Source organism: Malus sylvestris, chromosome 11 (assembly GCF_916048215.2).
Source record: "Malus sylvestris chromosome 11, drMalSylv7.2, whole genome shotgun sequence".
Classification (NCBI taxonomy): Eukaryota; Viridiplantae; Streptophyta; class Magnoliopsida; order Rosales; family Rosaceae; genus Malus; species Malus sylvestris.
In genome coordinates, this window is record NC_062270.1 from 17378044 (window position 1) to 17390708 (window position 12665).

At 37.9% G+C, this 12665-nt stretch overlaps 1 protein-coding gene across 7 annotated transcripts; it reads left to right on the forward strand.

Moving 5' to 3' along the window:
• Positions 1–1674: 1674 nt before the first annotated feature.
• LOC126589820 (OVARIAN TUMOR DOMAIN-containing deubiquitinating enzyme 6-like) lies at positions 1675–8452 on the forward strand. 7 transcript variants are annotated; one of them, XM_050255238.1, is made up of 10 exons: positions 1675–1754; positions 1846–1906; positions 2463–3316; positions 3784–3945; positions 4415–4492; positions 6511–6589; positions 6677–6822; positions 7531–7596; positions 7690–7861; positions 8082–8452. In XM_050255238.1, the coding sequence occupies exons 3-10, from the start codon at positions 2630–2632 to the stop codon at positions 8294–8296; spliced, it is 1605 nt and encodes a 534-aa protein (XP_050111195.1). In that variant the 5' UTR covers positions 1675–1754; positions 1846–1906; positions 2463–2629; the 3' UTR covers positions 8297–8452. The 7 variants fall into 7 exon arrangements, with proteins under 7 accessions (XP_050111195.1, XP_050111192.1, XP_050111194.1 ...); XM_050255235.1 differs by having other exon boundaries at positions 1697–1754; positions 2342–3316; XM_050255237.1 differs by having other exon boundaries at positions 1697–1754; positions 2453–3316.
• The last annotated feature ends 4213 nt before the right edge of the window (positions 8453–12665 follow it).

The window sequence follows — 12665 nt, forward strand, 5'->3', positions numbered from 1 at the left end:
GGTTTGAAATTGCCTTTGGTGATAATCAAACCTAAGAGCATCTCCAATGGAAATCCCTATTTAGGGACTCCCACCACCACTTTTGAGTACTTATTTAATGACTTAAAATGAATCTTTGTGCCCCTAAAAGAATATTGCCTCCTAGGGTTGGCCAATTAAAAAAAAAAATTGACTATACTGACCAAACTACACCGATGGTTTGGTTTGGTTTTTTTTTTTTTTTTTTGTTTTTGTTTCTTTTTTGTAAGTAAACCGAACTGCACCAACTAAAATTGGTTTGACAAGCAGTTCCTATAATTCTTAAACATTGGTTAACCGAACCAACCCGTGTGTTTGCTTTTATTTGTTTTAATCAAAATAAAGACCTTAGTGGTGATGGTAGTGTTTTTTCTGTATGTCTAGGATGACTACTTTGTTGCCTAGTTTGTATCGACATCACATTTTCTTTACTTTTCTTGCCTTTTTGGCTATTTGTTCTTATGGCCCCGTTTTGAGTGTTTAATGGATAACACTTTTTGACTGTTTGTTCTTGTGGTCTCTTTTCTCTCACTTTCAAACTTAGTTCTCAAACCTAGCATAACAGCCTCCCAACCGTGTCCTCCATTCTTTCTTCCTCCACCACCATCGTGAATATCTCTAAATGACAACTCTCTCTCTCTCTCTCTCTCTCTCTCTCTCTCTCTCTCTCAAGCGTCATCGACAAACCGAAAACCGACCAAACCAACCTACCATTTTTGGTCAACCGACATGATCGGTTTTAGACCCAGCTTGATTGGTTTCGATTTGCAATTTTGGCTTAGCCAACTAGGTCAGTTTGATTTCGGTTTTGGCCCAAAGCGACCCAACATAACCCGCGCCCACCATTATTGCATCCAATGGTAGAGTCCTAGGAGAATTCCTAAATTTGACGTTTTTACAATTTTATGTGATAATTTGATTAGATGCACATTTTTTGTTTATGTTAACTTTTTTTTAATTAATTAAAACCATTAAAATTGAAAGCATTAAAATCATCAATCAAGATTGTGAGCCTCGCTTTTCACTTAAGATTGTCCTCATACAATCCCTATAGGTGAGAACATACTATGTATCCGGTGAATCCTTATACCTTTAGGGACTCACTTTCTGATCTATTGAAGATTCATTTTGTCCATATATTTGTTTTATACCCATTTATAGGTGGTTGTCCCTATTTAAGGATTCCACTGGAGATGCTCTAAGATCTCTCACTTACAAGTGAATAGAAATACTACTATAATTGTCTAGGTGACGTTAACAAAGTTGAGAATCGAAATCATCTCGCACGAAATAAGCTGACTGACTCCTCCCCCACCGGGTTTTTGGTTTTGAACGAATGATATTATCTACATTAAGAAGAAAAAGATGAGCTTAGCCTCACAATTGACTAGTAATAATGTAGTTCAAATACACATTTTGCAAGAATCGAACTTAAAACTTCTTACTTATAAGTAAAGAGGAATACATTTAGATTGTAATACTAAGTGATCAAAGTGCTGGGTTTGTTCTATTGTGTGAAAATATTAAATTTTTTTAGTTTATTTTATATATTAGTGTTAATTGTTTAGTTAAGTGAGTGAACAAAGGTTAAAAACTTTTAGACAGCAGACGCGCGGCCGTAGCGGGTAAGCACACGTCACGTGGCCGTCTCTCACCCTCCGTTAAAAAGCAGGCTCCCGTTTTCTCCCTCGCGACTTCTCTCTTCCTTTTCACATCGACATACCTTCCTCTCTCTGGTCTTCTTCTTCCCCTCGCAAAATCAACATAAACCCTAAAAAAATACTTGGGAATTTGAAAAATTAAATTAATTTCGTTCAGCTTTTGCAGATCTCAGACGCGTCGCGATTGAAGCTTCAGAAGAAGGCTGCGTTTCTTTATTTGTTCTCAGGTGAGTCGCCAACTCGTGCTGAGTCAACCTTAGGGTTTTTTTTTTTAATCTTTTTAAATTTTTTATGTAATTTTCAAATTTTGTTAATTGTGTGTGTTTTGCGAGTGGGTCTTGTTTGATTATCTGATTGGTGTTTTTCTTCCATGGTTCTTGGAGTTTTGGATTTTGTTAATCGGTTATACTGGGTTTGTGTCTGTTTGGTTGCTGAGAAAATGCTAGGAAAGGGGGAACAAAATTGAGAGAAAGTAGAAAGATTGGGTTTTTCTGGTTTTGTGCTTTTTGACAAAGTGAGAAGATTACCCAAGTTTTAGTCAGTTTTGATTACAATCTTGTTTGAATTTCCTTTCTTTTTCTCAGAAGCCAAGCGGATCGTTAGAAAGCTATGTTCTTTTTTGTTGATTTGTCTTGGAAATGTATGGTGTTTGTTGCGTGCAGCTTGGGGTAGTTGAAGATTGAAATTTTTGGCAATTTTTTGGGTAAAATTCGAGTAGCTTAGAGGGTTTTCTTGTTTAAAGTTCGAGCTCTGGGTCTCATGAGAATTGTTAGGGGAATGCAGAGATTGTTTCCCGAGGAGCAGAGCGTGCTGGGCTGGAAGAAAACCTTCAGCCAAGGGATTGGTGTGACTGTACCCAAGGCCAGAACGCGTGACAAACACAACTCTAAGTTTGGGGTTTTGTAAAGGATATTAGGCTAGGGTTTTGAAGACGTTAAACATTGAATGCAATGACTCGAATTCTGGTTCAGCGAGGTTCCTCGAGTGGTTCTTCTTCCAACCCAACTCGTCCTTCTTCCTTGTCTGGGTCTTCTTCTGCTTGGGCACAGCCACAGGTTAATAATCCTCAGGTTCTTTCGGTTGTGAAAGATGAGGAAATTGTAGAGGAGGTACAAGAAAATGTTATTTTGGATGAGCTGCCAGAGTATTGTGAGAGTGATGACAATAAGGCTGTGAAAAGTGATGATCTTTTGACAGAAAGCTTTAATGATGACAATGTGGGTCCAAGTGATGAACGAGCTGATGGGGAGAAAGTTGGTAAAAATGACATTGCAAGCCCAGGGGAATTGATGAAAGGTCTAGACGGGCTGAGGATTTCTGAAAGGGTGACAGTTGAAAATGTGGACTCGAGCAGGGATTCTTTACAAAATGTGATTGGGAGTTCTCAACCACCACCTCCTCCAGTCCCTCCCCCAAAACTTCCCTCGGCAAACTCAAATTCAAGGAGATCTGTCTCAGGAAGTTCAAATGCTGTGCGGATTGGACCTTCTAGAAGAGCAGTTGCCTGGCCTGTTGTTTCAACTAGGACTTCGCCGAATGGGTCGCGGCCTTCTTCTCCCAGGTCTCATGGTGAAAGCGAGGGGTACAATAGCGCTGATGAGCAAAGTCCTTGCTTTGTGTCTTCCTATGATGACACTGTAAGTTTCTGATCTTATATATGCAAATAAATAGGAATATCTGATGTCTTCCTTAGTAGGTTTTATTGCAAAGAATCCCAGTGTTCTAGAAGGAATTGAAAAATGTGTCATAAGATAAATTTTTTTTTGGCGATTTTTGGTACATTGTTCAAATATTTGCTTTGGTTTTTTGGTACTCAAGCGTGATTGCATCCTAAAGTTGAACTTTTTAACTATATATGCATGTTCTCAGAAATTAAGAAACAGCAGCATCCCAATATCAACTTAATACAAACTCCTCCATATCAGGAAGAAATGTTTAACAAAACGCTTATGCAGAAGCTAAACGTGGCCTCATTAAAATTCTTTACTTTTTATTTCAAGCCTTGGAGGTCACATTTGCGCCCCCAGTGGGGTCTTACATTTGTTAGCTCCATTCTTCACTTCTAATTCAGAAATCTCAAATTGGCATGTTAAATCTATGTCAGGAAAGAGAACGACAGTTTGAAATTGATATTAGACGTGCAAAAGGTTTTGAAGTGAAAAAAATGCTGGAGGATGGGAATTGTCTCTTTCGTGCTGTTGCAGATCAAGTTTATGGGGATTCTGAAGCCTATGACTTGATCAGGCAAATGTGCATGGATTACATGGTATTATTCCTTACCCGTCCTCTATTTTTTATGCTATTTATGCTCTTTATTAGGTGCTGCGGATATGTACAGATGTTTGGTACTTATTATTATGACAGCTTAATTTGGGATCTGGCCATGTAATGTTATCATATACTCACAAATAACAACTATGGGGTTGCTGGACAATGTTGTAAAGTGAATTGGTAACCCCACAGATGTTACTAAGCGTGTAATGAAGAGAAAAATGAAAGATATGAATAGTAAAATAGAAGAAAATCAAGGAGTAGAGGGAAAAGTTTTTCATAGTAACAATACTTATAGTTTTGATTTCCATTAATTGTTAGAGAAACAAATTACTGGACACGAACATAAATATTGCTTTCTTCATCATAATTTCATCAGTTAATGCTATACCATAATCTTTTTGTACCCACTTAATGCTATAGTCGCCATGATTTCTGATACTTAGTTCTATTTATTTTTCCAGGAACGAGAGAGGGATCACTTTTCACAATTTATTACAGAAGGATTTACCTCTTATTGTAAGAGGAAAAGAAGAGACAAGGTACGTCATATCATAGTTCCATTGATGTTTTACTCGAAATATTTTATCAATGAGGTATGCCTACACAATAGCTCCGTATAGTATTTTAAATTGGCATCTTGAGTTCTACTAGTTTATTCCCAGAATAATGGCAATGTGGTGGAATGTTAATTGATGCATGTCCTCTTAAAGATTGTCATCCTATTACAATATCATCCCTACGTTCCAAGGTTAGTTTCATAGCAGTTATGTCTAAGTTGGAAACTGGCGAAAGCATTTGAAGTATCCGTTCCTGTTCTTCAATGCCCTTCCCCCTTTATTGTAGGCGAAGTTTCATAACAGTGGTATGCTTGTATGTCTCTACTCTTTATGTGTCTGTCTTCTGAAAGTGAGTCAACGCTTGCTGTACTTGACTTTAAAGGGTGAAATGGCTTATTTTATTGGTCTGTTTAACAATTTAATATTATCTCATTTTATTTTCAATGTTTATAAAACAATCTAGTAAGGGTAATAAAATGGGAGTGGGAAACTTAATTCTGTTTAGTAGTCCTTGATAAATACATTAAAGTTAAACTTACTAGTTACGTGGGAAAAGAAGCAGATTAATTCCGGGTTGAGTTTTATTCATTAGATTACTAACTTTATTCCTAAACCTTTTATAAGGGTGGTAAATAATGAAATCTTTATCCTGGTAGGTGAAACTACAACTATAATGCTTGCAGAAGTAATATATTTTTCCAAAAGAGTTCACAATTGAGTGTTTTGGAGATCTAGAATTTGTTTCATTTTTTGTAGTGAATCTGGGGAAATTAATAAAGTCTTCCTTTCTTTACCGTCAAAATTTTGGTAAAAGCATCAGTTTAAATGACACAAAATTGCCACAACGAAAGGCTCATAATTTGGTTTAACCAAAGGACAGCTAAAAACCCTCTAAAAAAAAAAAGTCTTTTCCTATGGTATTATGTAATTTTAGAGTATTTTGAGCTTAGAGCCACTAGAATTGATTTTTCTTCCAAGTTAAATTGTCTTATTTATAAAATATTTAGCATGAGCGTCCTATTGGCAAATAGTTCGTAATGGTCCCTCATATTGATGGTGATGTGATTCCCATTTTTATCTAATGTAATTTTGTGTGCGACTTTTGCAAAGGTGGTGTTGGTTGAATCATGATTTCAAATTACATTTTGAATTTGAATTCGGTTAAGAGAGGTTGGGTTGCATCGGTGAAAACTGGCAATGGCTTTGGCCTTTTTTTTATTAAATGATTCCTGGGCTATGATGATGGTGCATGTTCTCAATGAAAGGCCCTCTGCAAAAGGAGTTTTTATCTTTTTAGTTCCTCACGACATGGTCATATCCAGGCTCAGTCGGTGATAAAAGATAAAAGACATCTTAAGAATTTAAAAATATTGTGGACAGACTGCCCAACTTTGCACCCTCAGTGAAGGCATTAAACACCTAGATTTACACACCCAAGGAAGTATTTGCCAACCTATCTTGGATTCTGCCCTGAATGGCTGTTGATTTCTCAGATGACACTGCACTATATCCTGGTGAAGAGTAATCAGATTTCCTCTTGAAGTTATGCTTGCTAATTGTGAGAATGCGGAAAGGCCTAGCTGCTGAATTATGACACATTGATGAATATTGTCGATGATCGTAATAATTTTATGGTAGGTGACTGAGGTGAATTATAATAATAGAGGCATATGTGTTGACTGCTAACAGAGATGGTATAATTAGAAAACTTAAAAGGTCTTATCCCCAGGATTGCGTGGTACCTATTTTACCCTCCTCACCGTCTCTTTACATACACACTAAGCATGGTTGTTTTTTCAGTCGCCTTTCAAGTGTTTGTCTTTCAGTAATTTTATATTATGACTTGGATCTGGTGGCTTCAGTTTTCACCATGTATTAACCTTTAGTTTTATACTTAATGGTAATATGATGTCTGTTAATTATTGGCAAGTGAAGTTTTGCACAGTTCCCCATCTTTTCCACTGCAGATGTGTTTAATAGCTCATTTTATCTTATGTCAGGTATACGGAAACAATGTGGAGATCCAAGCCTTATCTGAAATGTATAATCGGCCCATCCATATTTATTCCTATAGCACAGGTTTTGAGCTGAATAATGATTTCTTTCGTTCTTCCAGTGAAATTTTCTATTTGCAATGTTTTGTTAACTTAAGTGAGTCTGATGCAGAACCGATTAATATCTTCCACGGAAGCTATGACACTGACACACCACCCCTACGATTAAGTTATCATCATGGAAATCATTACAACTCTCTTGTTGATCCCCGTCGTCAGACCATCGGTGTAGGACTTGGGTTCAGCCGTCTTCGTGGGGTGGGTACATGTGCTTAATCATTCTATATTCTTCTGGCTTTAATTATGTTACTTCTAATACATGTGGATGAAACATGGATAACATAGATTTTCCTTTTCTTTCTGACATGATAAAAATGGGCTTGTATACAAAGGGGAAGGTTAAAAAAGGAAACTAAGAAAAGAATTCTGAAGTGTAACACTATTGCCAGTTTCCTTCAAAAAAGTTCGATTACTATTTACTGCCATGTGACATGGGCTCATAAATTTGTTCTCTAATTTATAGGCTTTGGCTGCTTCCACTCCTATATAAACAAAAGAAGTTACTGTTAGGGGAAGGAGAACTGTGTTTAAGGGGTGTTTGGCTTGAGTAAAGTGAATTTGTTTTATTTTAAATCTTTTTTGGGGGCTGGGAGTGAGGGTGGGGAAGAAATACGGTGGGATGATGAAATTGGGCGCTGAAAATGGCACCATTCATTCAAAGCATCGTCAGTTATTAGTGTTTCCAATTAAAGAAGTTATCAAAGAAAGCAAGGATGTGATGATCACATCACTTAACGGGCTAGCTATCCAGTGGTTTTATTTCTCACTATGTTTTCATTTGTTGGGGGTATTGGACGAAGGGTATTTGGAGGTTTGGTAACCTAGCTGTAGTTCCGACTTTCTGAAAGATATTATTTGGTTAACTGTTCAACTTACATCTGATGTTTCATCTTTTCGTTTCTGTAGTCAAATGTTGACAAGGATCAGGTCAAGGCTGCTATTAAGGCTCAACAAGACCAACAAATTGATAATGCAAGTGTCTTGATATTTGAGTGTTATAGTTTTCAAAAATACTTGACCAGGAATATCATGATCACTTTTTCCTCTCATCGTTACTACTGGCAGGCACTTCTAGCTGAGGGGCGATTTTACTCAGATCTGGAGCTTACTGAGAAAGAAATTGAGCGCATGGTGATGGAAGCTTCAAGGCTTGAATATGCAGACGGCACATTTAAGCAACAACTTGGTCGTAGAGAATCTTCCACTTCTAGTGCTGAGCCGTCATCTTCTGGAGCTAGTGAGTTTTCCGTTCCTGTGTTTCTTCCACCCGCCCTCCCTCTCTCTCATACAGAACTTGGTAGAAGAATATTTGTAGTTTGAGTGGGCTCAATTTTTAGGTATTAAACTGCATTTTTGGATGATATAGTTTGGCAACGCTTGGGTATGCGGGTGAAATTTGCATGTAGGCTTTGATTAATTCTACGCTTTTACTGACTAGAATGTCACATGAACAACAGGATCATCGGGCAGTGAGACTAAAATGGGAGGTAGGGACAAAGGATTTCAGGACTCAACCCCTAGCAGTAGTATGCAAGTCGTGCTATCGATGGGGTTCAGCTACCTGCAGGTGATCGAGGCATACAACATATTCGGAGATGATGTCGATTCCATGGTTTGTTACTTGTTGGAAACTAGCAGCAGTAGCCGGCGCAAAGGCAAGGCAACCGAATGAGCTGGTACGAGCCAATTTGGGGATGCTCACGAGATTGTGCTGGATTCGTTGTGCTGAAACTGTAGTGTTGGTAAAGAAAATGATTCCTAATTAATGGAGGCCTGTGAATCTTAAATATGTTATCCAAGTTCGTTCAATAAAATGGATTTACTAGTCTGTTTTTGAGGTCTCGATAGCGAACCTTTTCGTTAGCTAAGCACTCTCTTGTCTTTTGTCATCATATTGAATAGAAATTAAACAAAAATAGTGGATATAATTAAACACGAGTGTGTAAGGGGAGGAGAAAACGTAATCTGAGGGGTTCGAGGAGCCATTTAAATAGCCAGCTAGCGTATTGATGGATTTGTGGGTGTGACAAGTAAGAAGCAAAAAAGGAATGCACTTGGGTTGGTTGGAGGGAAACACTTTTCGCCGAAGGACTTGACTCAACCAACAGTACAAGGCCCAAAGAAGTTCGATCTTCACAACTAGAAATTCAATTACTTCATAACTGCTACATGACAACTAGAAATTCAAATGATAACCCTTGCAAGGCTTGTTCTCAATGGAAGTTGGTAATTAGACCATCACAACTAAATCTTCAACAATTCTAGTCAAGGAACACTCTTTGAATACGAGCAACAGACTCTGGCATAAAATCACCAGTGGAGCTACTAGTATTGGAATAGAGAACAAGAGCCACCATGAGAAAAAAAAAAATATTAAGCTTAATCTGTTGCCAAGCCCATACTACCCAAAGCCATCTAAATGTTACAAACCGAAAATCATGAGTACCACTGCCGCCGCGGCGGCCTGATGAGCGCCAACGTCGAATAAGCCGCATCTAGTTATTAAATACTTGTAGAATAAGGGTGGAAAATGAGAATGCTTGGTCTCCATTGATCAAACTTTGTAAGCAAGTGGCATTAGCGTTGGACTAAAATTGGACAGAAAAGAAGTGATGGGAACTCAAATTTAAGCATGACTTAGGCAAAAGCTAAATCACCATACAAGTGACTCTTATTTATTCGCCATAATAGCTAGGAAAATAAAAGAGAGGGGAAAAGACCCTATGACGACTATTGCTCTTAACTCTTTCTGGAAGCTATGATGTAGGCTATTATACTAAATTATGATTACTTCTCCAATTACGTTTGACAGTACAATACAGGTCTCTTCACAAGAGTTCAAACTTCAAATTAAATATAATGTTTTCCTTGTTGAAAATATTTGTGGGTTAATGAATGCCCACACAGTAATGTTGAAACTATTGGTGGATTAATGAATGCCCACACAGTAATGTGGACTTGGGAAATGAATGACGATTGTATTTTCAAAAGGTGTGTGCTGTAAATTTTGATGTGTAATTATTACGTTTGTTTGGAGTTGCTCTATAAATAGAGCGCGCCGTGTACTATCAAAATACACTGAGAAGGAAAAAAGGATCAATAACATTAGTATCTATCTCTCCCTCTTTTATTTGTCATCCCCTTGTGCTATAGTTACAGTGTGATATTTTACACCTGCTTCGCTTCTGTCACTAGTAAAGGTTATCTCTCTAACTTTTGCCTATTTATAACACGTTATTAGCACGACTCTCTAACCATTTCTTATTTCTCTTCACCGAAAGAAAAAAAACTGTTTCCTCTAAGGATTTTACTATTCTTCTTCTTCCTCTGCCTCACCTGCTGGATATACCCTTGCGAAGAATTGTTTGCACCTTGCCTGCTTCTAGTTCTCAACCTAACAGTTACTTATATATTTGATTTCTTGTTTGGTACAGCTCCTGACTACTAACCCAGTGTTTATTTATGTTAATTTTACTGCAATCCAAGATGGTGCGATACAATTGCCCATCTTGAATTGCAAATTTAATCTTACTGCAATCCAAGATGGTGCAGTATCATTGCCTATCTTGGAATGCAGATCTAATCTTACTGCAAATTTTAGGTGGAGCGATATAATCTCCCACCCTACCCTGCATATTTAAATCTGTCTGCTGTTTAATTTTATTGCAATTTTAGGTGATGCGGTGTAATCGCCCACCCTGCTCTGTGTGTTAAAATTTTTCAAACTACTTGAGTGGTGCGGAATAATCGCCCATCCTATGTTATGAGAATGGTGCAGTACAATCGTCCTCCTCATTCATTATGTAAATATTGAGCCAGAAGTTTCGAATGCTTATCATTTTGGTCTGAAGATCAAAATGAAAAATTTGTAAGAACCAAAAGTTCTAACACTACATACCTCCAAAATACATATTATTGCAAGTTCTTACACATCTCAATTTTCTTTCAGAAAAGAAAATGGCAAACTTGGCAAAGCTTGATTTTGTTGCCTTGGATATTAATGGGAAGAACTACCTTACCTGGGTAGTGGATACCAAGATCCATTTGGATGCAGGGAATCTTGGAGAAACAATCAATGAGGAGAACAGTGCATCTTCTCAAGATCAGGTGAAGGCCATGATCTTTATCCGTCGCCACCTTGATGAAGGACTAAAGAGCAGTACCTAACGGTTGAAGATCCATTAGCTCTTTGGAAGGCATTGAGAAACATATACAATCACCAAAAAACAGTGATTCTTCCAAAAGCTCGTTATGAGTGTACTCACCTAAGGATCCAGGATTTCAAGTCAATGGCTGAGTATAATTCTACGATGTTCAGAATTAGCTCCCAGATGAAACTCTGTGGGGAAACCATCACTGAGTAGGATATGCTGGAAAAGACTTTTAGCACTTTTCATGCCTCAAACGTGCTCCTACAACAGCATTATAGAGAGCGAGGTTTCATTGAATACAACCAGCTGAAATCTATGCTCCTGGTAACTGAACAAAACAATGAGCTCTTGATGAAAAATCACCAGTCCCGACTTACTGGATCTGTACCATTCCCAGAAGTGAATGTTGTTTCCCTCGAAGTGAACACCACATCCTCTAGTGGCAATAATCATAAACGAGGACGTAGCCACAGGCGAGGACGGTGGAATGGGAAAGGCAAGAATCATGGTGTCCAGTTTCACAACCAAGTTTCAAGGCATAATTCAGGCCCGAGCTTCAAAAATGTAAATCGCCATAAAGGCAAAGCTCATATGAACAATGCTCCCAGAAACTCTGAAGGAGCCTGTCATAGGTGTGGTGGCAATGGGCATTAGGCGCGTACTTGTCGTACCCCAAAACATTTGATAGATCTATATCAAGCCTCCATCAAGGAGAAAGGTGTTTAACATAACCCACCAATGGATATACATGTTCCAATGTGCAACTTATCAGGGCAATTGAACACAACCCACCTAGATGTCTCAGACTTCATTGTGGAAATGAGGAATGAAGTGTACCGGTCCGACTGAATCATTTATATTTGATGTACTGAACTTGTAGTTTAAAACTAGCATTTCAAATTCAATAAAAGTAGCATTTAAATTTCCTGTTATAAATTGCTTTTAACCGTGATCCCCTTTACTCAGAAAACATGGATAAAAACTATGGTCATTCTCAAAACATGAGAAATGGCAGAGATATTTGTCTTGCAGACAGCACAACCACGTATACAATACTTTGAGATTGAAAGTATTTCTCAAGGATTGATGCTTACAAAAGTAAGGGTAACAACAATATCAGGCCAATCATTTGTAATTGAAGGCTCGTGGAAAGCCTAAATTATGTTACCAAATGGAACAATATTGTCCATACAGAATGCTTTGTACGCTACTCGATCTACTCAAAATTTGTTGAGTTTCAAAGACATACGTTTAAATGGATACCACATTGAAACGAAAAATGCAGAAAATGTGGAGTATCTATGCATTACCTCCAATGATACCCAGAAGCGTAAATTGGAGAAGTTGCATGATTTGAATCACATACTGTCATGAACCAGAAGTTCATTGATTCAAAAGTTTACATGCCAATCGTCTGGGTCACCCAAGATCTACCATGATGCGTAGAATCATTACCAACTCTAATGGACATCCATTATTGAGCAGACACATTGCTATCTCAAATGATAACCCTTGCAAGGCTTGTGATCAAGGGAAGTTGGTAATTAGACCATCACAACTAAAGGTTGATGTTGAATCCCCATCATTTCTACAAAGAATTCAAGGAGATATTTATGGGCCTATTTAACCATCCTATGGACCATTCCGATATTTTATGGATTTGGTTGATGCATCTACCCGATGGTCACATGTTTGTCTCTTGTCTATCAGAATGTAACTTTTGCGAGACTTCTCCTCAAATAATTAAGTTGCGAGCACGGTTCCCAGATTACCCCATTAAGTCAATCCGACTTGATAACGCTAGTGAATTTACGTCTCAAACCTTTGATGATTACCGCATGACATTGGGAATTGATGTTGAACACCATGTTCCTCATGTCCATATTCAAA